Consider the following 24,529-nt stretch of genomic DNA (forward strand, 5'->3'; position numbering starts at 1 on the left):
AGAAAGTCATAATGTAACTCAAGGGAAAACAATTTTTTTGCAAGACATGAAACGTGTGGCAATGATGAAGGTTGGGAACGGAACGAAACCGATCATCTCAGTCGACCACAAACATGGCGCTCAATCTCGTAGCCAAAGTCCATCCTGTGGTGTTTTTTACCATTGTCGACTCCTTTGAGCGAAGAAATCCCGAAGCACAACGTGTCATTGGAACGCTCCTGGGTAAGAGTTCAATATGGTGGACAGTGGTAGTAATATATTGATATATTCCATAAGACAAAGGTGGTCAATATGAAGTTTTTTGAGAGACTCGTTGCTTAAGGTTATAGTTTTTATTTTTGGTCTAACCAAACCTCTGGTGGTATGTCTAGGAGGTGTTTATCGAGTCTGGTCATAGTTTAAGTTTGAATGGTAGCGCGTAGGGCCACCATGGACATGAGTAGTGTGGGAGAAGCAGGCGTGAGTAGACACCTTATGGAGGTTATGACGAATGTGATTTCCAACATTAAGGCATTGGTTTATATGGTGTCTAGTTGGTATAACACCCTTTTCCTCACCGGTGCGTAGGTTGAAATGATTAAGATATACTACATGATATTACCGGGAAAAATAGGATGAAATTGTATTATACATCCCCATTCATGACCCCCACCCCCGGCCACTAGCTTCAACTGTATTGATCATGGTTTGATATTAGGAAATAGTCGTTCATACCAAGAACAGTAGAAACGTGGAGCAGCTTACCATTAATACCAGCACCATTAATATACTCCTTTGAAGCAAGACTAGATCGTTTCTGGGAAAGCCAAGCGCAGAAATATAAGTACGAGAAAATACTCGCAACCAGATATGACTTAGAAAATTTAAATTTAAATGAGGAGCTGATAGAAAAGGACTCCAAAGGAGGCCTACAGTCAGAAGGGGATGTGTGATTGCTCTGTGAATATTATACCAACTGGTTGGCAACAAAATTTCCATTGATTTATCAGCTGCGAATAGTCAGCATCATTGGATAAAATGCTGGGAAAATTATCATTTCAGACATTCACTTGTTTGGAAGTTGAAGTTCTGTTTTTTCTGACAGCTTTTGATATATTTTGACTTATATTTCTCCTGCAAATCGTTACTTGTTGAGATAAAACCCCCTTCATTTAATGACAGTGGGATTCACCAATATTGGAGGACCTTCCTTCAGAATCCAGGTTTGGGTTGAGCAAAATCACAAAAAGTAGTGTTTTATGATAGAAACGAAGGTCAAAATAATTCAAAAGACAACATAATTCACTGGAAAAACAGTTGCATGCCAAAAAACTAACAATGAGATTCTCTGGAATTTTGAAGTGGTAAGAATACCAAAAGTACCCAGGAAAGGCTATTTCTTCCATAGATTGGCAACTCAGTAGACTTAACAGCGAGATGAACCATGGAAGCAGAAGTGAGCCATATGGTAGGGGAGGGAGCAAAGGTTTTGGTAGTGATGGAGAATGTGTGGAGAGAACGTTATCTCGGATTAAAAATAGGATGATAGACGGAAGGACTACACATATATTTGTATAATTTCAATCTATTAATCTTTATTATATACAGTGTCTGGTAAATGATTGTCTACCAGCAAAACAGAATATGTAACATTTTCTGGTAATGCATTTGCTTTACTAAGTTGATGATACCTCAATTTTTCAAATTATACGGTTGTTATTATCCTATAGTTCAGTAAATTTCTTACAGAATAGTTGTATTGCATGCAACACGTTTCATTATCTTGAGAGTCAGGATAAACTTTTTTTCTAAAAAGTTGAAATTATAAATACTGCAGATTCTTTTGGATAGCCTAATGGAAGTGTTTTTTCTCTGATTCTTCAGAAATACACTCATCCTCTGAAGGAATTCTGTAGTTTTAAAGAAAATTTATAGTTTGACTGTATTTACTAATTTTTTTGCAACCTCTAGGTACCATTGGTGTGGAAAGAGGAGCTATTGAGATTACAAACTGCTTCTGTGTCCCACACAATGAGTCTAAAGAAGAGGTGAGTCTGAGCTCTCTTATTCTGTAAATGTATGTGTACATCTTGGGTCAGATTTGAACCCTGGGCAGGGCACCTGCATACTTCAGCCACGCAGAAGTTAAAGGATAGAGACATCAGAATTCTCGTGTTTTCATCTGTATCCCAACTGCAACTCATTGGATGTAACTTTGACTTTTATCTACCACGGCTCTAATGGTGTAACAGATATGTCAGTAAGCAGACTAATGGTTAGATATGAACCATAGGCAGGTCCCATGGTAATTCAGCCACTCAGAAGTTAAAAGATACAGACATCAGAATTCTAGTTTTGTGAACAGTGTCTCAACCTCATCTTAGTGGATGTAGCATGTACTTTAATCTGTCTTGTCTCCAGTGGTGTGACAAATACGTTAATGGACAGGACAGATGTATATACACCACAGGTCGGATTTGAACCTTGGACAGGAACCCTGGATACCTCAGCCGCACGCACTCAGTTTAAAATTCTATTGTTTTGAGTTGTATCCCAACCTCAGCTCTGTGGATGTAACCTGTAAAAACAATAGAATTCTGTTGACAGTGTCTTTTAACCTTTGTGTGTCCAAGGTAGCCAGGTGCACTACCTGTAGTATCTAAACATTTTTATCTCTGTCCATCTTTATATTTATCATATCATCAGAGCTGCAATACATTTAGTCCATGCTACACCCAGTCAGTTGAGACTGGGATACAGATAAAAACATTAAAATTCTGGTGTTTGTATCTTAACATCCATGTGGCAGAGGTGGAGGGAACAAGAAGTGGGAGACCAAGTTGGAGGTGGAAGGATGGAGTGAAAAAGATTTTGAGCAATCAGGGCCTGAATATACAGGAGGGTGAGAGGTTTGCAAGGAATTGAGTGAATTGGAACAACGTGGTATACTGGGATCCATGTACTGTCAGTGGACTGAACCAGGGCCTGTGAAATGTCTGGGGGTAAACCAAGGAAAGTTCTGTGAGGCCTGGATATAGATAGGGAGTTGTGGTTTCGATGTATTACACATGACAGTAGTGCGTCTCCCTCCTTAACCCTTGTTCTCTCACCAACCCTGACTTTACTCCCAAGAGTTTCCCAAGCCACTCTTCTCCTTTACCCTTGAGCTTCATTCAGAGCCAGAACATCCAGGGTTCTTTCCTCAACATACTAATCTTTCCTTCCTTCTCACCTTGGTTACTCCCACACACATTCAGACACCCCAATCTGATGATGCTGTATCCTGTGGGGTTGGGTGGCGCCGGGAATGGATGAAGGCGAGCAAGTATGAATATGTACATGTTTATATGTGTATTTACATATGTATATGTACAAGTATGTGTGTGTATGTATATATATATATGTGTATTTATGAGTGGCTTTGTCATTATGTGTTTCATGGAGCTACCTCGCAAATGCGGGAAACAGCAGTCAGGTATATTAAGGATATGATAATAATAAAAATGATAATAATAATGATTATGATAATAATAAACTAAGTTAAACTGAATTATATAATTTTGTATATAGTGATTCATTTTGAGCTTTACTGTTTGTGTACAAACAAGGTTGCAGTGGAGTTGGACTTTGCCAAAGACATGTACGAATTACACCGCAAAGTTAACCCCAGTGAGGTGATTGTAGGATGGTGGGCTACAGGTCACGAGATCACTGACCATTCTCTGCTCATCCATGATTACTACTCACGAGTCACCAGTAACCCTATTCATCTTACTGTGGACACTACTTTGCATGGAGGGCGGATGAACATCAAGGTAAGAAGAACAAAATTACAGAGTTTGGAATTTACAACTAATTTCTTTCTTACATACTCATTTCCTGTGTCAGCAAAGTAGCATCAGGAATTAAAGCCTCATGTAGATCCTTCCTCTTTCTCTTCTTTTGAAGAAAATGAATACAGTAGGTGTGTATTTCACATGATTCTACCCCTTGTAGTCACCTTCTGCCACAGGCATGGCATGTGTGGGCATCATTCTTTCTCTTGTATTAGTAGGGATAAGGTAAGAATGCATGGAATAGTGCATGTAAGGACAGGGATGAGTGGACACGCTGTTGGCTCAGTGGGAGGTGGGAGTTCCCAGAGGGAACAGGCCTTAGAGATGCCTTAGAAATATAGATAGACAGATGTAAATGTGAGAAGAGGGTAGTGAAAGTAAATGCACTTGGAAAAGAGACGTATGTAAAGAAATACCAGGAGAGATTAGGTGTAGAAAGGCAAAAGGTGTGAGTAAATGAAACAAGGGATAAGTGGGTGAGAAAGAGGAGAAATGTAGGGAAGCAGTGCTTGCATGTGCAAATATTTGGCTTGGAGAATGTGGGATATAGGTGGGTAAGAAAGGATAGTGGTTGGTGGGATAACACGGTAAGGATGCAAGTGAAAGAGATAAGAGGGGTTTCTGGGCAGTACTTACAAGGAAGGGGTGCAGTTGATTGGGAGATATATATATATATATATGTTGAAATCATTAATTAGATGAGTTGTGTGTAGGGCACGGCATTCAGATACTTATGCCACATCAGCTAAAATAAAAAGAAATTGTGTGAATAGAGGTACAGGATGATATAATGGAGATTAAAAAAAAGATGGAGAAAAAAGATTTTGGAAGGAAAGGCTGAATCTGCCAGAAAGTAGCAAAAAGTGATGGGTAAAGATTGAAAATAATAAAAAGCTTAGAATATAAATGCTCAGAGGCTGGGTAATATGGATCATAAAGGCTTATGTGAGCCTTTATCACTAACCAAGCTTCCATCTTGGATGGTGGTCACCCTCACCAGACACAGTTTTAATGAGACCTTCAGGTTCTTTTCTCTTCCATATTCACAGATTGCAAAAATATAGAAAATAGTAGTGAAAATATCTCACAAATGAGCTCCCAAAATTAGGGAACTCTCTCCTTTCTCATAGGGGTCTACCTGCGTCAGAACATCCCTGCTGCCGCAAGCAGGATTTTCAGAATTTAACCTGGGAACACCTGTTCCCAGAAGCTTGCGTGAAAGCACTGGAGGGGATGATTAAAAAATACCACCCAAGAGTCATTCTTGCCAGATTGCCTCTGTAGTAAAAGAATTAATGAAATGTGAAAAAATGAAAGGACAGATGACTGCAAAATCCCACAATTCCTTTGGCTTGGTGAACTATTAAAGAAAGCATATGGGGATCTGAGGAAAAGATTAATGAGGATTTAGAAGAGAATAGCAAATTGCTCTTGAAGGAGATAAATAAAAGTAGATGGGAATTACAGAAAAGGTATACAGGTATCCACCTATCCATCAGGATCATTCAACTTAGGCTGTCCAACTGTTGGACCCCCACATAAAACTTTTACACTCTTTTGTACCTTGGCCACTTGAAGCCCTGTTTTTTTTTTAAATATATTTTGTTGTGCTTGTTCACATTGTCAAAGTCCCTTGCTCTGTTTGTTCATAGCTCCTTCTCATTGTATTGGACTATGTTAGAAAAAAGTTTCAACACCTATGACACAGGGGAATAGAGTAATATTACTGGAGGGAGAAAAATGGGGGAAGAATGCAGACTGTGGTGTGTTTTCTGGGAGGCATGTAAGGACAGATAAATGGAGACTGTTTTGCTGTGGCTACCCTCTTGATGGGAGTTCCAAGAGGGAATTGGCGTCACAGATGTACACAGATAGATATTGGCATAAAACAGCACAGGCCTCTTGAAGAAGTCATGAAAAAGCAGTTCAGGGAAATAGAAGCATGTAAAGTTCAGTTTAGGTAGAAATTATGATTTCTTCATAATCAATTCATACTTGAATCTCCATTTCCTGCATTAATGAGGTAGTTCCAGGAACAGATTAAGACAGGCCACATCTGCTCACGTTCTTTCTCCAGCTGTCATGTGACATGCACCAAAACCATACTGCCTGTGACATGGGCAGATTGGGTGGAGGAATACTGGAAGGAGTTCGAAAAACATAGGAAGACTGCATGGAACGTGTATGCAGGAGAGGCACATAAGGACAGAGATAAGTGGAGACTCTTTTGCCATGGCCACCTTTTGATAGGAGTTCCTGGAGGGAACAGGCATCAGATATATAGTTAGATAAATAGGAAGCTTCTTAACCACAGAGTATTGGTATCTTTACACCACTACTATCCTGGATCCTGCTAAGTTGGCTAGAAGTAACCACTGACCGCGATGATACTTCCCCAGTGGAATAGAAAATAATGTGCGTATACTCAGAACTCGATACCATGGTTGGTAAGATGGTATCCAGTATCTTCAGTGAAGATACCCAAAACTATAGTTGAAAATACTATATTAGGCAACAAGGAACCTTTGTAGCTCAGTAGTAATAGATGCCATTAAGGATTTGCTCATCATATGAAGTATCTAAAGTATTTGCATGAAGATACTTGATGCTGAAAATCATGATAAAAAGCAAGGGTTTTACATATCAGTCATGGAGCCACATCATGTGTAACTGTATGAGCTGGTGAAGTGGGTTCATCGTTTTATAGAATGACTGAAAAAGAGGGAAGGAATCATGTGCCTGTCAATGAAGTTAAAGTTTTCGTAACCATTGACAAAGTTAAAGGTGGGAATGGTCAATGAACAAAGGTCTACTGGAGTATGCTTAAGATTGGCTGGAGAAATAAGGATGTCCACTTAGTATGTTTTTGTGAGAAGCATGAAGATCTAGCAGGTGACTGGATACAAGCAATTGAAAAACAGTATACATATTCATTGTAAGGGAATCTGTAGCAGAAGTAAGAGACTTTACTAGGTAAGGAATGAGATCATTAGCAATATATATATATATATATATATATATATATATATATATATATATATATATATTCTTTTCTTTTAAACTATTCGCCATTTCCCGCATTAGTGAGGTAGCATTAAGAACAGAGGACTGGGCCTTTGTGGGATATCCTCACCTGGCCCCCCTCTGTTCCTTCTTTTGGAAAAAATATATATATATATCTTTTCTTTCTTTCGCACGCCTGTCAATTAACACGTAATCCAATAACGCTCTCTGGCCATCTTTCCTACTTACATAAGTATACTTATGTATATCTCGCTTTTTAAACCAGGTATTCCCAATCATCAATCCTTTTTCAGCACATAAATCTACAAGCTCTTCACCATTTCCATTTACAACACTGAACACCCCATGCATACCAATTATTCCCTCAACTGCCACATTACTCACCTTTGCATTCAAATCACCCATTACTATAACCCGGTCTTGTGCATCAAAACCGCTAACACACTCATTCAGCTGCTCCCAAAACACTTGCCTCTCATGATCTTTCTTCTCATGCCCAGGTGCATATGCACCAATAAAGAAAGAGAGACTTTTGGATGTTAATGTGCTGAGAGGTGCAACTGGAGGGATGTCTGATCATTATCTTGTGGAGGCTAAGGTGAAGATTAGTATGGGTTTTCAGAAAAGAGGAGTGAATGTTGGGGTGAAGAAGGTGGTGAGAGTAAGTGAGCTTGGGAAGGAGACCTGTGTGGGGAAGTACCAGGAGAGACTGTGTACAGAATGGAAAAAGGTGAGAACAATGGAAGTAAGGGGAGTGGGGGAGGAATGGGATGTATTTAGGGAATCAGTGATGGATTGCGCAAAAGATGCTTGTGGCATGAGAAGAGTGGGAGGTGGGCTGTTTAGAAAGGGTAGTGAGTGGTGGGATGAAAAAGTAAGAGTATTAGTGAAAGAGAAGAGAGAGGCATTTGGACGATTTTTGCAGGGAAAAAATGCAATTGAGTGGGAGAAGTATAAAAGAAAGAGACAGGAGGTCAAGAGAAAGGTGCAAGAGGTGAAAAAAAGGGCAAATGAGAGTTGGGGTGAGAGAGTATCATTAAATTTTAGGGAGAATAAAAAGATGTTCTGGAAGGAGGTAAATAAAGTGCGTAAGACAAGGGAGCAAATGGGAACTTCAGTGAAGGGCGTAAATGGGGAGGTGATAACAAGTGATGGTGATGTGAGAAGGAGATGGAATGAGTATTTTGAAGGTTTGTTGACTGTGTCTGATGACAGAGTGGCAGATATAGGGTGTTTTGGTCGAGGTGGTGTGCAAAGTGAGAGGGTTAGGGAAAATGATTTGGTAAACAGAGAAGAGGTAGTAAAAGCTTTGCGGAAGATGAAAGCCGGCAAGGCAGCAGGATTGGATGGTATTGCAGTGGAATTTATTAAAAAGGGGGGTGACTGTATTGTTGATTGGTTGGTAAGGTTATTTAATGTATGTATGACTCATGGTGAGGTGCCTGAGGATTGGCGGAATGCGTGCATAGTGCCATTGTACAAAGGCAAAGGGGATAAGAGTGAGTGCTCAAATTACAGAGGTATAAGTTTTTTGAGTATTCCTGGTAAATTATATGGGAGGGTATGATTGAGAGGGTGAAGGCATGTACAGAGCATCAGATTGGGGAAGAGCAGTGCGTTAGATTACGGAGGGAGAAAATGGGAAATGGATCAGGGTGTGTTTTGCTTAAGGAAGTAATGGAGAAATTTATTCTGTCAACCCTCTAGAGTCCAAAGGGAATTGCGTACATGTACATTTATGATTTGGAACGCAAGGCATATGAAGAAGTTGATAGCAGATTCAGGGAAATAGAAGATAAGTTAGTTTGGAGAATTGTGATTCAGTGAATCAATTTTTAATCTCATTTCCTGCATTAATGAGGTAGTTCAGGAAGAAGAGGAAGTCATGTTCTCCAGTCAATGTTCGGCGCAGGGGTTGCATACCTCATGCGTGTAATTGTGATTAGGATGGGATATGGTAGGAGTGGTAAATGCAAGATCCTGGAAGAGGGCAAGTAGAGCTGAATGGACGAGAGATAGGGAAGATTCATTGCTTGTCCCTTGATAAGTCCTGGGGACATGTGAGAAACGTAGAATGGAGGCTTCTTAACAAGTATTGGTATTACACAACATTAGGATCTGCTAAGTTAGAGGCGTTAGAGTAACAGTAGGGTTAGGTCCAAGTCGAATATGGAGATATTTGATATCAGAAACTGAGGACAATGGTTGTAAGATGTATCCGGTATAGTGAATGTCACGGAGAAACATGTGAAAATACTGATCTAGGGAGGAGGGAGCGAATTTAGGGTAAGCTGAAATTAGTTGTCAACATTGAATATAAAAGATATCATGGAATTTGAACTTGATGGAAAATGTCAACAAGATGGGTTTTACATATCAGTCATGGAAGCAATATGTGACCAGTAGGATGGCATGTGCATATATATATATATATATATATATATATATATATATATATATATATATATATATATAAAAAAAAAAAAAAAAAAAAAAAAAATCTTTTCTTTCTTTCAAACTATTCGCCATTTCCCGCATTAGCGAGGTAGCGTTAAGAACAGAGCACTGGGCCTTTGAGGGAGTACCCTCACCTGGCCCAATTCTCTGTTCCTTCTTTTGGAAAATTAAAAAAAAACGAGAGGGGAGGATTTCCAGCCCCCCGCTCCCTCCCCTTTAAATCGCCTTCTACGAGTATGGACTGCAGTTTCTAAAGTGTTTCAGGAAGTTAATTGTGTGCACATGCTTCAGCTCTAAGTGAATGGAATAACAGCACATAGTCCCACAGATATTGAGAAAAATTTTCCTTGTAAGTAACCTATTTTAAATATGGATAATGCTAATGTGTTGTTTAATGTATGTCTTCACAGGGATATGTCAGTGCCAGTATGGGCGTTCCAGGTCGCACCCCAGGTACCATGTTTGCTCCAATCCTAGTTGAGACCATTTCTTACTCACCAGAGATAGTAGGAAGTAAGTTCCTTGGTGTATTTCCAAAAAAGCAGATTGTCGTCTTAAAGTTAATGTAACTGAGATTTCAGATATGTTATGTACAGGATGCCAAATTTGCACTTTTACACAGCGTCATACTGTAAGGGCATACTCTGTCTGTGGAATCCTATTCTGAGACTTCATTTTGTCATGTCTCATACAGTTTGGACCGTTCAGCAACTTTTGGAGCATTTGCTATACATTCCTGCAAGTTACTGTGCCTGTGACTGTTATCTCATGTTACACTTGAAAAGAAAATTAAATTTTTTCTTGTTAAAAATATTTATTCATTTCCATTTTAGCAAGGTGGTGCCACATAACTTAGCTCCAAGATTTTTAAAGGTCAGAAGACAGCTGATATACCCTATAACAAAATTATTCAACAAATCTCTTATCGGATGGTTAGGTGCCAACTGACTGGAAACGAGCAAATGTTACTCCCATATGTAAAAAAGAAGAGAAAAGGTGTGCCTTGAACTACCACCCACTTAGCCTTATGTCTGTGTTAGGTAAAAGATGGAAAAAGTAATGAGATAAAATTGTTATGTTTGTAGAACACAAAGTTATATTGCAGAATCAACACGGTTTTGGCAATAGAAGATCCTGCTTGATGAATTTGCTGGATTTCTTTAATGTTATCAGAATTGGGACAAAAATTACCTTCTGATGTAGTATATTTAGATTTCTAGAAGGCTTTCGATAAAGTACCTCATAAGAGACTTTTACATAAACTTAAAGCACTTGGAATCGGAGAAGAACTCTGTACATGGATCAGAGACTAGCTTACCAGAAGAAAGCTGCATGTATTAAACGGCAAAGCCTAAGATTGGCTTGGCGTAATGAGTGGTGTGCCACAGGGGTTGGTCCTAGGCCCAATTCTTTTTATAATATACATTAATGATCTAGAACCCGGTCTCATACCTAAGATTTCCAAGTTCACTAACAATACTAATCTAGGAGGTAGAGCCATAAACAGGCAGGACTGTGAAATGATTCAAAGAGATCTGTAACTACTGACAAGAGTGGTCAGACAGATGGCAAATGAAATTTTATGTTGGCTAGTGTAAAGTTATGCACTTTGTTGATGAGAATATACCTTACAAATACAAACTATTGGGAAACTAAGTAAAGTAAGTGAAAAAAAGGACCTTGGAGTTATCATTAACAACAATCTGAAATACATTAAACTGTCAAGCAGCAAGTAAAAAAAAAGGCAGCTAAATGTTAGGTTTCATAGCCAGGAACATAGATTACAAGACACCATAAACAATTCTCACACTTTATGATTCTCTAGAGAAACAACATCTTGAATATGTAGTCCAGATTTGGTCCCAAACTATAAAAAAGATCAGGAAAATTAGAGCAAGTAGAAAGATGCATGACAAAATTGATCGTATCCCTTATAAGTCTGGCTTACAAAGAAAGGCTAAAACGATTGGATCTCTTCTCCCTTAAAAATGTAGACTTTGCGAAGCTTTAATCCAAGTGTTCAAAATTTTGAACAAGTTTGATAAGGTAAATTACGAACATCTTTTGGAAATACAAGAAAATACGATTACCAGGATAAATGGAATAAAACTCAAAGCTAAAAGATTTAGTACACATATGGGAAAAAGCTTCTTTTCCTATAGATGTGTTGTATACTGGAATAAGTTACCCACAGACATAGTGAATACTAAGACTATAGATACTTCAAAAGTTGTTATAGACAAAAATTTTATATATTCATGTATACTTTGAGAAAAATGCCAGAAATAAATTTTATGAATGAGAGCAGTAAACATGACACTAGAAGGCTAATGTGCAGCAGTGGGGAGTCGGTGATAGCTTAATAATCATTGCCAGACAAACCAATAATGAATGGTTAAGTAATGCAGGTAGCAGCTGAGAAGACTAGTCTTATTTTCATTAAGCAAGACTTATGGTTTTCGGTTTGTGCTAGCCCTGCCATTATGACTTGTCTCATTTCAGGTTTGTAAAGTTAGGTACTACTTTTCGTTTCACCCAGGATGGCCTTGACTGGGGTATGTTTTGCTCAAGACATGTCTATTATCATAGAAAATAATCTGAGGTCTTTGTAAAAACTTTCCCTATCCTATAGTTCCACTTGGTTTAATGTTGGTCACCACTATAGTTGCCTAATGTCATTTTAGTTCACCAAGGTTTCCTTGATTAATGTATCTCTTTTTTTTCTTTTTCAGCAAATTCCACTCAAAAGAGTAAATACAATAGGCAGCGTATTGTGGAATCTACAACTGACTTGCATCAAATTTCTGAAGCAACTCAGAACATGGAGGCTACACTTGAAGTACTTGTGTGTAAGTACTATACCTGTTTGATAAGAAAAATTTGATCTAGAATGTCAATTCAGAATAGCCTCATAAATTCAGATTTCTGAAATTTAGAAACCTCTAGAATTCAGACAATTTCAGATCTCTTGACATAAATACCAGAACTGAAAATTCCCCCAAATTTAGAAATGTGGATCAACTTTGAGGTTCAGAGCAAGGTGATGTAGATGATAATCTTGCCATTTGCAAGCATAGGTGCTGTCTGCTCCCTTCCATGTGCTGTCTGGTTTTGTTTTGGTGTCACCTTGTTACAGCCTTGGTGCTGTATTTGACCCTCATTATGGCTTCCACTCTATTTAAGATTATATACTTTGTTGTCACCACAGCTTAATCACGAAAAGATGAAATGAATGAATATTTTCATTACAATTTCATTTCAAATAGATATGGTTATTACAGTCATCAATGAAAAATTAGTTTGCATCTCCTTAATATATTTATATAGAGCAGAATGTAATTAGGTTGAGTACTGAATTACCTCATTCTCTTCACAGCATACGTTGATGATGTGCTGAGTGGGAAAGTACCAGCTGATAATTACATTGGCCGTGAGTTAACAAGGATGGTAAATCAGGTTCCCAAGATGTCAGCACATGATTTCGAAGAAATGTTGAACACCAACATGAAGGTATTGAGTAATTCCATAAGTAATGACATCAGTTTAACTGTTTATAGAGAGGTTGCAGGTTTTTGCTGGTTATTTTATTTGTTTATTATACTTAATTGCTGTTTCCCACGTCAGCAAGGTAGTGCCATGAAACAGACGAAGAATGGCCCATCCACTGATGTACATGTATATGTACATAAACACCCTTACATGCACATGTACATATCAACATATACATACATATTCATACACATACAGAGACATATACATATATACACATGAATATATTCATACTTGCTTGCCTTCATTCATTCCTATCACTACCCCACTACACAGGAAATAGCGTTGCTAACCCCCACTTTAGTGAGATAGCGCCAGGAAAACAGACAAAAAAGGCCACATTCGTTCACACTCAGTCTCTAGCTGTCATATGTAATGCACCAAAACCACAGCTTCTTATCCTCATCTAGGCCCCTTAGACCTTTCAGTGGTTTACCCCAAACGCTTCACGTGCCAAGGATCAGTCCATTGACAGCACGTCGACCCCAGGTATACCACATTATTCCAATTCACTCTGTTCCTTGCATGCCTCTCACCCTCCTGTGTGTTCAGGCCCTGATTGCTCAAAATCTTTTTCACTCCTTCCTTCCACCTCCAATTTGGTCTCCTGCTTCTCCTTGTTCCCTTCACCTGTGGCACATATATCCTCTTTGTCAATCTTTCCTCAGTCTTTCTCTCCATATGTCCAAACCATTTCAACACATTTTCTTCTGCTCTCTCAACCACCTTTTTATTTCCACACATCTCTCTAACCCTCTCATTACTTACTCGATGAAACCACCTCACACCACATATTGTCCTCAAACATTTCATTTCCAACACTCTATCCTCCTTCGTACAACCTTATCTATAGCCCATGCCTCCCAACCATATGACATTGTTGGAATTACTGTTCCTTCAAACATATATGAATGGATATATTGCCAAGTCTTGGATTTGAGTCACATCTAGTTGTATAGCAGGGCTTGTGATTTTGACTTTACGTGTGCTGTTTTCTTTCTTTGTGATGAATGGAATATTTTCTGCAGTACAAAGAGATGCGTATTCGTAGTGTGAATGTAAACTTGCCCAGTTCAGTTAGAAATGTTTTAGATGTTCAAACTTAACTACATAAGATAATACAACATAGTTGATAAACGAATTTAAAGCATATACTTAATGGCTTAAACTAAAATAAATTACATTACCATAATTGCATTTGATGACTTTAGTGAAAGGGAAAATTTTAAAAGTAGTGTGCAATAAGCTGACATGGAATACTTCTGCTATTGCTGATGTATGGCTGTGAAGCCAAAGTGTATATATAGGTCAGGAAAGGTCAAAAATAAGAGAAGAGATACATTGTTTTCATTGCATAGTTGAAATTAGATTGGCTAAAATGAAAAATGTGAGAAAAGGTTATGTAGTGTGAAGAAGGCATGTAGATGAAAGTGTTTCAGGATGGTATGGTATGGTGAGTGAATGAGATAATTTTGTTTGTTCCCTCTAGAACCTCACTAACACAGGAAATGATGAACAAGTATGGAAAGTAATGGTCTTATATGGCATATAGTAGGCAATAAGTTGGTCAAGAAGATACATAGCTCTACAGTATTGTAGAAGGTACAAGAGTGGGGAGACTGCAAGAAAGATGGATGGATGGTAGTAAGTGAATTGATCAGGGTTAGGGATACTTCAGACGAAGAATGTAAGAAAATGTTGGGGATATGATGCCGTGCAAGTAATTTGTGTACTGAATTGGTATGAACAGAGATGATGTTCTAGCCTGGTAAACAGATTTAGTGTGTGTTTAAAGGGAAAAAGTAAAACCCATTTATATGCATACTTCTCAAGAGCTGAAATAATATTTTCCCTATATGGCCAATTGAGGCACGCTTTTACCTGTGCCATATCTCATGCTGTAAAAGTGTGAATGCACTTTCTTATCTTGTCAACTTTGGTGCTCCTCGGATATCTATCATCTCATATACCCTCCGCCTTTTTCCCATAAATGATCTTTCCTTAACTTTCAGTTTACTTTCCTTCCCTGACTCATTCCAATACTTTTTTCTCTTACACAGAACCTGATGTATTTCCTCTGTTTATTTGGACTTGTTCAAAGAATAGTATTCCTAAAACAAAATCTGTACCTTTGTGTCTTCTTTTTAAATATTAGTTTTCATCTGTTGTTATATGGTTGTGAGGCATGGGCTATAGATAAAAGTGTGCAGAGGAGGGTGAATGTGTTGGAAATGAAATATTTAAGGACAATATGTGGTTTAAGATAAGGTGGTTTGATCAAGTCAGTAATGAAAGGGTAGGAGAGATGTGTGGTAAAAAAAGAGAAACTTGAAGAGGGTGTGCTGAAATGTTTTGGACATATGAAGAAAATGAGTGGGAGAATATACATATTAGAAGTGGAGGGAACCAGAAGAGAAGGGAGACCAAAGAGAAGGTGGAAGGATAGAGTGAAAAAGATTTTGAGTGATTGGGGTCTGACCAAGCAGGAGGGTGAAAGGCATGTAGAGGATAGTGAATTAGAATGATGTAGTAAACAGGGGTTGACATGCTGTAAATTGACTTGAACCAGGGCATTGGACGCACATTTGGTAATCTGTCTGCGGGGCTTGGTTGTGGATATGGAGCTGTGGTTTGGTGCATTGCACATGACAGGTAGAGAATGGATGTGAGCAGATGTGGCCTTTCTTTGTTTGTTGCTGGCACTACCTTGCCAATGTAGGAAAGTGTGATTGTTTGTGAAAAAATATATGTATATATTGGTGACAGCAAACTTCCAATCATTTGGAACCTTGCATGTAGTGAATATCCTGATATAAAAAAAAGTCAATCAAGGCTTACCAATCTCATTTTTAGCTTGTTTCATTGTTTTTGGGAAAAGGTTCCTCTGACCTGGCTTGTATTTATTATAGTTTCATTTGATGTTGGTGTTGTCTGGAATACGTCAGTGTATTGCACAATGTTCTCCACTAGCAATGGGACTATATCTGGGACATGAGCTGGTTTTAGTGGTACAATATGGATGTGAATATGTTATTCAAGATCAGTCTTGGCTTCATTTTTTTTAACCAACTCGCTTTTCTCTGATTGTTGAACCATTTGACATGGTATTAGCTCTCATGCTTATAACAACACCTAATTTTTGTTTGGTTTTTATTTGCTCTTTTTAGCAAAATAGTAGTTCCAGGAATAGTAGTTCCAACAATGTTGTATGGTTGCGAGGCGTGGGCTATGGATAGAGTTGTGCGCAGGAGGATGGATGTGCTGGAAATGAGATGTTTGAGGACAATGTGTGGTGTGAGGTGGTTTGATCGAGTAAGTAACGTAAGGGTAAGAGAGATGTGTGGAAATAAAAAGAGCGTGGTTGAGAGAGCAGAAGAGGGTGTTTTGAAATGGTTTGGGCACATGGAGAGAATGAGTGAGGAAAGATTGACCAAGAGGATATATGTGTCGGAGGTGGAGGGAACGAGGAGAAGAGGGAGACCAAATTGGAGGTGGAAGGATGGAGTAAAAAGGATTTTGTGTGATCGGGGCCTGAACATGCAGGAGGGTGAAAGGAGGGCAAGGAATAGAGTGAAGTGGAGCGATGTGGTATACAGGGGTTGACGTGCTGTCAGTGGATTGAATCAAGGCATGTGAAGCGTCCGGGGTAAACCATGGAAAGCTGTGTAGGTATGTATATTTTGCGTGTGTGGACGTGTGTATGTGCATGTGTATGGGGGGGGTTGGGCCATTTCTTTCGTCTGTTTCCTTGCGCTACCTCGCAAACGCGGGAGACAGCGACAAAGTATAAAAAAAAAAAAAAAAAAAAAAAAAAAAAAAAAAAAAAAAAAAAACATTTCATATTGATGTTTACTCATGTGGATTTTATGGATTTTCTCAGTAAATGTACATAATTTTCTGCCATGTAGGTCATTGTTATCTTTCGAGTTTCTTGTGTAGTAGTTTTTGGAAGAAAAGGCACTTTATTTTTGCTTAGTAGTGTTCAAATATCTGGGTGTCTCTTGCTCCACACTTATCTGAGCCAAAGTGGAAATGAAAGCATCTTCGTGCCCTAACTCTCCTAGTATTACTTCTGTTCAACCTTCCTTTTCATTCATTGTGGTGTTGCTTCCCTCTTTGTACAGTCATCATTCATGTAACCTTTACACTATTAAGAGTCAGTTGTGTGTACATTTGAAGAGCTCTAACATATCTGTAGTACATATGTTTTCTGGATAATCTTTATTTTTGCATCCAAGATGATAGAAAGTTGGGCATATGTGGTCATGCTCTGCTGATATCTAAGGAAAAAGAAATGGAAGTCTTTGTTTCACTTTCCAAATTGGTCATGAGTTGAAGATGTGCACGTGTGATATTATGGAGGCAGTATGTCCCTGATCCGTATCATTAAATCGGTAATGGAGTAGTGATAAGAGATTGATAGAATTAGATTGCAATAATCAAAATAATTATTATATGATGGTTAGTATGATATTTAGACTTTACCAGAAGAATGGTATCCACATTCATAACATTGGCATTTCAAATTCTGCTTCATAGGCGAGGTGATATATTGATCTCATTGGTAAGAAGGAGATAACTCATGCAGTGTATGAATATGACCTGCTGCTGCTGCATATGACAAATTAGAATTGGTGAATGCATTATTTTAACCAGTTTATATTTATGTTGCAGGATCTGCTAATGGTCATCTACCTGTCCCAGCTGACTAAGGTGAATGTCAGCCTGAATGAGAAGCTAACAATGCTCGTAGCTACACAGTAAACTTTGATGAGACACACTGTAAATGTATATCATTTTACAGTGGAAGAAACCAACGGAATATTGGGTATTGAAATTTGTTCAATTGTCATGTTGTAAGGCTATTGAAGAAAACTGGAATAATCTGCATTTTATTATTCCTTCAGTAGTTCCTTAACACATTAACCTTACCTTTGATTTGGTAGAGAACAGTAGAATGTTACAAGAGTTTGCCGGTGTGGTGTACTAGTATTTTTACCAGTTGAAAGGGCAAAGTAGTGAGTGGGATATCTGGTCATTTCCTTGTGGAAGCGAGTGTGACAATTTGTAGAGGTTTTTGAAAAAGACAAAACATTATGAGGGAAGAGTATTTGGTGAAAGTAAGAGAGCTCGGAAATAGACTTTTATGAAGAAATACCAGGAGAGATTGAGCGTAGATTGGCTAAAGGTGAGAGTGAACAAAGTTAGTGGAGCGAGTGAGGAATGGAAAGTATTTAGGTAAGCAAGAGAAGCATGTGGCATGCATGAGGTAGGAAAGTTAGAAAGGTTAGCGAGTGGTGGGATGACAAAATAAATCTTTATCTATCCATATCTCTAAGTAAAGAGAAGAGAGGCATATGGGTTTTACTTATAGGGAAGGAGTGCAAATGAATGGGAGATGTTTGAGAGAAAGTGCAGGGGTTAAAAAAGAGAGCAAATAAGAGTTGGGGTGAGAAATTATCATTAAACTTCAAGAATAAAATGTTTCAGAAGGAGATTAATAGTGCACATAAAATGAGAGAATACATGGTCACATTGGTGAAGGAGGCAAATGATGAAGTGATAACAGTAGTGATGAGTGAGTATTTCGAATGATTTTTTAATGTTTGATGATAGAGTGACAGATGTAGGTGTTTGGGTCAGGGTGGTGAGAAAAGTCACAGAATCTTGGAGAGTGGTAAGGTGAAGAGAGTTAGTGAAGGCATTGCATATGATGAAATGTAGCAAGGCAGTTTAAGTAGATAGTTTGCATTTGAATTTCATTAGAAAAGGGTGATTGTGGTGCTCATTACTGTCTTAGGATTTTGAGTGGCAGGCAGTAGTTGGTAGGCAGCCAATGACGAGGGAGGAATATTACCAGTACTACCACCCACTTGGGTCTTGGGAGGGTTAGTGACATCTGCTTAGTAAGCCAGCACTTTGTTGGTTGTCAAGTTGCACTCCTCTGACCCAAGTAGCTGTCTTTTCTTTCTACCTCACTCACACATGGACTACTGGTATTCTGTCCATAAACATACAATCTCTCCTTGTCATACATAACACTTGTGACAACACTTTACTCACATACCTTCATTGTTCATAACTCTATATTTTCCTGCAGTGCACCCTTTCTGCCTTTTGGCAAAATGGTAGGAGCAATAGATAATGGTAGGTAAGAATATTAGGTAGCAGTAGTCAGTAGGAACATTAGATATGAGCCTCTGTGCTAGAGTCGCCCTCTGCCTGTGTTAATGGTGAGGCACTAAAGGCTACAAAATGAATTCACTAATTATGGAGAATATTGCTGTGGTCATCCCCTTAAAGGGAGTTCCAGTCAGGAATAGGTATCAGAGATATAGATGACTACTGTGCTGCCATTGGCAACACAAGGTGGGCCTTTTTTGATACCCGATTCTTAAAGCTAAGTATATAGTATATGTAAATGATCTCAATGTGTTAGTGTTTAACATTTGCTTATTTATTGTTTTTCCTATTCATCAACCTTTAGATTTGATTTTCCATATATACTTTGATACCTTCTACTTTTTTTGTCATTGGATGAACACTAAATATATTCAAAAGCAGGAATTCCTTTGTCAGTTTTGGTTAAAGAGATTAGCATCACACACATACGGATTTTTTTTCATACATATTTGCCATTTCCCATATAAAGTCAGGTAGCGTTAAGAACAGAGGACTGAGCCTTAAAGGAGAAATCCTCACTTTGCCCCCTTCTCTGTTCCTTCTTTTGGAAAAATAAAAACCGTAGGGAAGGATTCCAGCCCCATACTCCTTTTAGTCACCTTTTATGATATGCAGGGAATATGTGGAGAGAGTGAGTGAGGATAAATTGACAAAGAGGATATATGTGTCAGAAGTGAAGGAAACAAGGAGAAGCGGGAGAACAAATTGGAGGTGGAAGGATGGAGTGAAAAAGATTTTGAGCAAGCAGGGCCTGAACATACAGACATATACATGCATACACATGTACACATTCATGCGTGCCTTTATCCATTCCTGGCGCTACCCTGCCCCACAGGAAACAGCATTGCTATCCTGCTTCAGGGAAGGTAGCACCTGGAATGCAGACAAAAGAGGCCACATTCGTTCAGTCTCTATCTGTCGTGTCGTGCACCGAAACCACAGCTCCCTGTCCACATCCAGGCCCCACAGACCTTTCCATGATTTACCCCAGACATTTCACATGCCCTGGTTTAGTCCACTGACAGCACTTGCGCTACCTCGTTGACGCAGGAAACGACGATCAAGTATAAAGTTTAATATTTAAAGCGTCAGTGGTAAACCATGGAGAGTTTTGTGGTGCCTGGATGTGTTAAGGGAGCTGTGATTTCAGTGCATTACACATGGCAACTAGAGACTGTGTGAACGAATGTGGCCTTTGTTGTCTTTTCCTAGCGCCATCTCGCGCGCATGCGGGGGCAGGGTTTTGCCGTTTCATGTGTATTGGTATGTATACGTTGAAATACATTGGTATGTTTGTGGGCGTTTATGCATATATATATATATATATATATATATATATATATATATATATATATATATATATATATATATATGTGTGTGTGTGTGTGTGTGTGTGTGTGTATGTGGGTAAGTTGGGCCATTCTTTTGTTTCCTTACGCTACCTCGCAAATGCGAGAGACAGCGACTGTGTGTGTATATATATATATATATATATATATATATATATATATATATATATATATATATACACACACACACATATATGTGTGTGTGTGAGATATGTCTGTTAATGCTACATATACTTATACAGTACCAGATAATATTGAAATATGAAATCGAGTGAAAAAGTCGATGCTATCCAGTTTTGATGATATATATATGGTACCATTGATGTAATTCTGCTCAACTTATTCTGAAGATGTGGAAATAATTAACGGATAACTTATTTCAAGTAAATAACGGAAGACTTATTTCAAGTAAATGTGAACGTAATTATGACGTCACGTATATTTCTCCAGGTGCCGCCAAGGAAAAACAAAATACTGCCATGACAGCAACACGTGGTCAGCAGTTGTTTACTAACAACCTAATAAACAGGATGATCAAGTAAGAACAATAGTTTATAGTGAGTCAGGAGATATATTAGCATAGTTTAGAGTTGGTCCAGTAAACCATAAAGTGTGTTGCATACGTTTGTGGTGTTAAGTGTCACTTGGTCATCACAACCTTAGTTCCTGCCATCATGGACCTTATAGATCCAATTTAGAGGGTTAACTCAGCAATAACATACGCATTGGGTCAACACACATACCAGTGGACCCTGTGAGAGAAATTCAGACCAGATTGAACTTTATTGTTTTTTCCAACGAAATAAAAAAAAAAGGGCCTATGATGAGGGAAATGAACTATTTTATTTAATGGGTTTCTCGTATTTTAGCTATTTCACTTTTGTTCTTCCCTTGTGTCAGTTATATGTATGTTGTATGTTGTCATGGGTATCCACATTTCTTGTTTATTATTTATAAATAAAGTGATAGTAAGGAGGGTCATGAAGGGAAGGTTAATTATGGGGTTTAATACATGTGTAATGATTACAGTTCCTTTGCAGTAAGGGTCATCGGAGGCTAGGGTTCATTAATACTCCTAGAGTATTATTGCAACGTTATGTTGCACTGGTGAGATCCCTTTTGGATTATGCGGGACGGTTTTGGCCTCCCTACTGTGTAGTTGATGGAGATTGTTTAGAGAGAGTATAAATTCGAATGATAAAAATGATCCCTGAATTTGCAACCTAGCTTATGAAGAAAGGTTAAATAATACTTGAATTTACATTCACGTAAGAGGAGATTGTTTAGAGAGAGTACAAAGCCGAATGACGAAAATGATTCCTGAATTGGAAACCTCACTTATGAAGAAAGGTTAAAAAGTCTGAATTTACACTCGCGTAAGAGGAGATTGTTCAGAGATAGTACAAACCCGAAGGACAAAAATGATCCCTGAATTAGAAACCTCACTTATGAAGAAAGGTTAAAAAGACTGAATTAACACTTGCGTAAGAGGAGGAGGAGGGCTTTTGGGAATATGACTGAAGTTTTGAATGGATGAAGGGCATTAATAATGGTAACGTGAATAAAGTTCTTAGAATGGCACCACCGAATAGGACAAGAAATAAGGGATTTGAATTAGAAAAAATCCTTCTAGTTTGATGTGGGCGAGTATTGGTTCGGGAATAGGATGGTAGATTTGTGGAACAAGCTGCCAGGTACAGTAGTGGAAGCTAGGTTTTTAGGTAGCTTTAAACAAAGGTTGTTTGTGTTTATGAGTTCAGGCGGTTGGTTGTAGGGTGGACAGACTCGGGACCTGCCTAGCATGGGCCAATAGGCCTTTTCAGTGTCCTCACTTGTTATATTCTTATGTTTTACACTAAATGACAGATCCCTCAAAATAGAATAAAGATTCCTGAGCTAAAATGTGTGCCTCCTTAAACTGTTGAATTCCAGACGATACTTAAAACTTATGATGATTCAGAGCTAAACGGGTAAATTACTGATGTATACATATATGCTTATTTAAACTTAGCAACTGACTGTGGGCATTGTAACATATACATTAATTTACATATTGAAAATACCTTTCCCTTGATCCAGATACTAAGTGTAAGGATTTCGTAGAAAAGGTCTTTTTCCAAATTTGTACATTTATTTCTACATATCTGTAATGCTTGTAAACTGGAACTGAAATCTCTGAATTTTGAATAGAAATAATGCCTTTTTATTGAAATGAACTCAAACACAGGCTCATGCTTGAAATAAAACTTTATTCATTAATTGTCCTCAGGTGGTGCCAAGAAGCTGAAAATGGTTAGCGTTACAAGACCTAAAGGTGAGGAAAAAGCTAAGAAGAATTGACAGAAGCCAGGTAAAGGGTCAGAAATTATTACAGAAAGAGAAAACAGAAAAAAAAAAGCATTAAGAATGAAATTGACTGAGAAGCGAAAGGACATAGAAGCAACTGCAAAACTAGCGCAGGAGAAACAGGGAGAAAAGGTAAGTGGACAACCAGCCTTCAGAATGGAATAAAGTATTCTGGAACTTGCGGAAGAGAGGGAACAGTTAGATTAATTGGAAGTATAGGGTAAACATAGTTTTTAATGCATTGCATATGTTTCTTCAGAAACATTTGAATGTCATATTTGTTCAAGGATTTTTGTATTCTTTCAGCCAGGTTAGTTCCATGATATCTGAGAACAACCTTTATGCTATTTCATACTGAAAAACATCTGTGAACTGAAATTCTTGATAAAAGAAATGTGTTTATGTGTCTAATATAAGTTAAACTTCAACATTCAGGGATCTTGGTTACAGTTGACCTTGGGCGTTTAGCTCCTGCATCCTTCTCTTGGAAGAGTCTTCAGTTTGCAATCAGCTAACCTCGGTTATCTTTAGGGTTTGAGAAATACCCAAGAAGACACTAGAATGCCCTTGGTTAGAGTTTGAGTGGCCAACAGAAGAACAAAGGATAGGTTTCAAAGTTTCGAGAAAATAAGAAATTTTACTGGAAAGTTAGATGTAATAGTGGAAATGGTAATATAAGTAAGGAAGGGAAGTTGCTGTATCAAAAGGAGGAAGCGAAAGGAAGATGGAAAGAGTATTTTAAAGAACTAATGAATGTGGGAGAAGGGGAGGTGGTTGTGTTACATGCATGGGTATGGAGGATGGAAGGAGAGGATACAAGTGCAAGCTTGAGTCAGTAGCAAATAAGGATGTAAGAAGAGCAGTGATGAGGCTGAAGACAGAAAAGGCAATGGGAGTTGATGGGATTACAGTTGAAATGCCAAAGTATGGGGGAGAATGTGTGATAAGGTGGATGCATCTGATACGTAATTTAGCAAGGAAACAGAAGGTTGTGCTTGAGGTTTGAGTGAAAGGTATTGTTCTTTTATTTTATGGGAAAAGGTTCTAAAGATGTAAGTAGCATTTATAGGGGAATAAGTCTGTTAAGTATACCGGGAAAAATGTATGCAAGAATGTTGATTGGTAAGAGTGATGGAAGTAATGAAATGCCGAATGAGTGAGGAGTAAGTGCATTTTAAGAAAGAAAGGGGATGTGTGGATTAGACTTTTTTTTGGTGAAGATGTCCAGTAAAATATTTAGTTCAAGGTAAAAAGGTTGTATGCGGCATTTATGGATTTGGAAAAAGCGTGTGACAGTTGAGTGGAATGCTTTATGGGAGGTGTTAAGGGTATATGGGGTTGGGGGAAAACTGTTGGTTGGTGTGTAAGACTTCTATAGAAAGTAAATGCATGTGTTACTAAGAGTGGATGGAGAGAGGAGCGAGTTTCAGTGTTTATGTTGGTATTAGGTAGGGCTATGTGATATCACCATCGCTTTTTATTTTATTTTTATACATATTTGCCATTTCCTGCATTAGTAAGGTAGTGTCAAGAATGGAGGATTGAGCCTTGGAGGGAAAATCCTTACTTGGCTCCTTGGTTAGGTTAGGTTAGGTTAGGTACTGGTGGCAGATTCAAGTGAGAAACTGCAGAAGTTGGTGACTTGAGTTTGGAAAATTGTGAAAGGAGAAAGCTGATAGAATGTTAATAAAAGTAATCCCTACTAGTATGGCATCATAACATAAACCATACTAGTTTGGTTGGGGTCCTTTATAGGTTAAATGAAAATGTAATGCAAATTTGATATGCAGTTCAGACTAGCAAAAG

At 38.3% G+C, this 24,529-nt stretch overlaps 1 protein-coding gene across 1 annotated transcript; it reads left to right on the forward strand.

Annotated features, from left to right (window-relative positions):
* The first annotated feature begins 70 nt into the window (after positions 1–70).
* eIF3f1 (eukaryotic translation initiation factor 3 subunit f1) lies at positions 71–17,729 on the forward strand. Its single transcript, XM_071691643.1, has 7 exons — positions 71–222; positions 1,951–2,027; positions 3,588–3,794; positions 9,707–9,809; positions 12,029–12,145; positions 12,673–12,806; positions 17,520–17,729. Exons 1-7 carry the CDS (start codon positions 114–116, stop codon positions 17,607–17,609), a joined length of 837 nt encoding a protein of 278 aa, XP_071547744.1. The 5' UTR covers positions 71–113; the 3' UTR covers positions 17,610–17,729.
* Positions 17,730–24,529: the final 6,800 nt, after the last annotated feature.

The sequence above is a fragment of the Panulirus ornatus genome, chromosome 51 (assembly GCF_036320965.1).
Source record: "Panulirus ornatus isolate Po-2019 chromosome 51, ASM3632096v1, whole genome shotgun sequence".
NCBI lineage: Eukaryota > Metazoa > Arthropoda > Malacostraca > Decapoda > Palinuridae > Panulirus > Panulirus ornatus.

Excerpts from the sequence above, each read along its gene's own strand:
- eIF3f1 (XM_071691643.1), top strand. The coding sequence starts at position 114 with ATGGCGCTCAATCTCGTAGCCAAAGTCCATCCTGTGGTGTTTTTTACC. Across the intron at positions 223-1,950 it reads TGTCATTGGAACGCTCCTGG|GTACCATTGGTGTGGAAAGA; the intron begins GTAAGAGTTCAA and ends TGCAACCTCTAG. Across the intron at positions 2,028-3,587 it reads ACAATGAGTCTAAAGAAGAG|GTTGCAGTGGAGTTGGACTT; the intron begins GTGAGTCTGAGC and ends TGTACAAACAAG.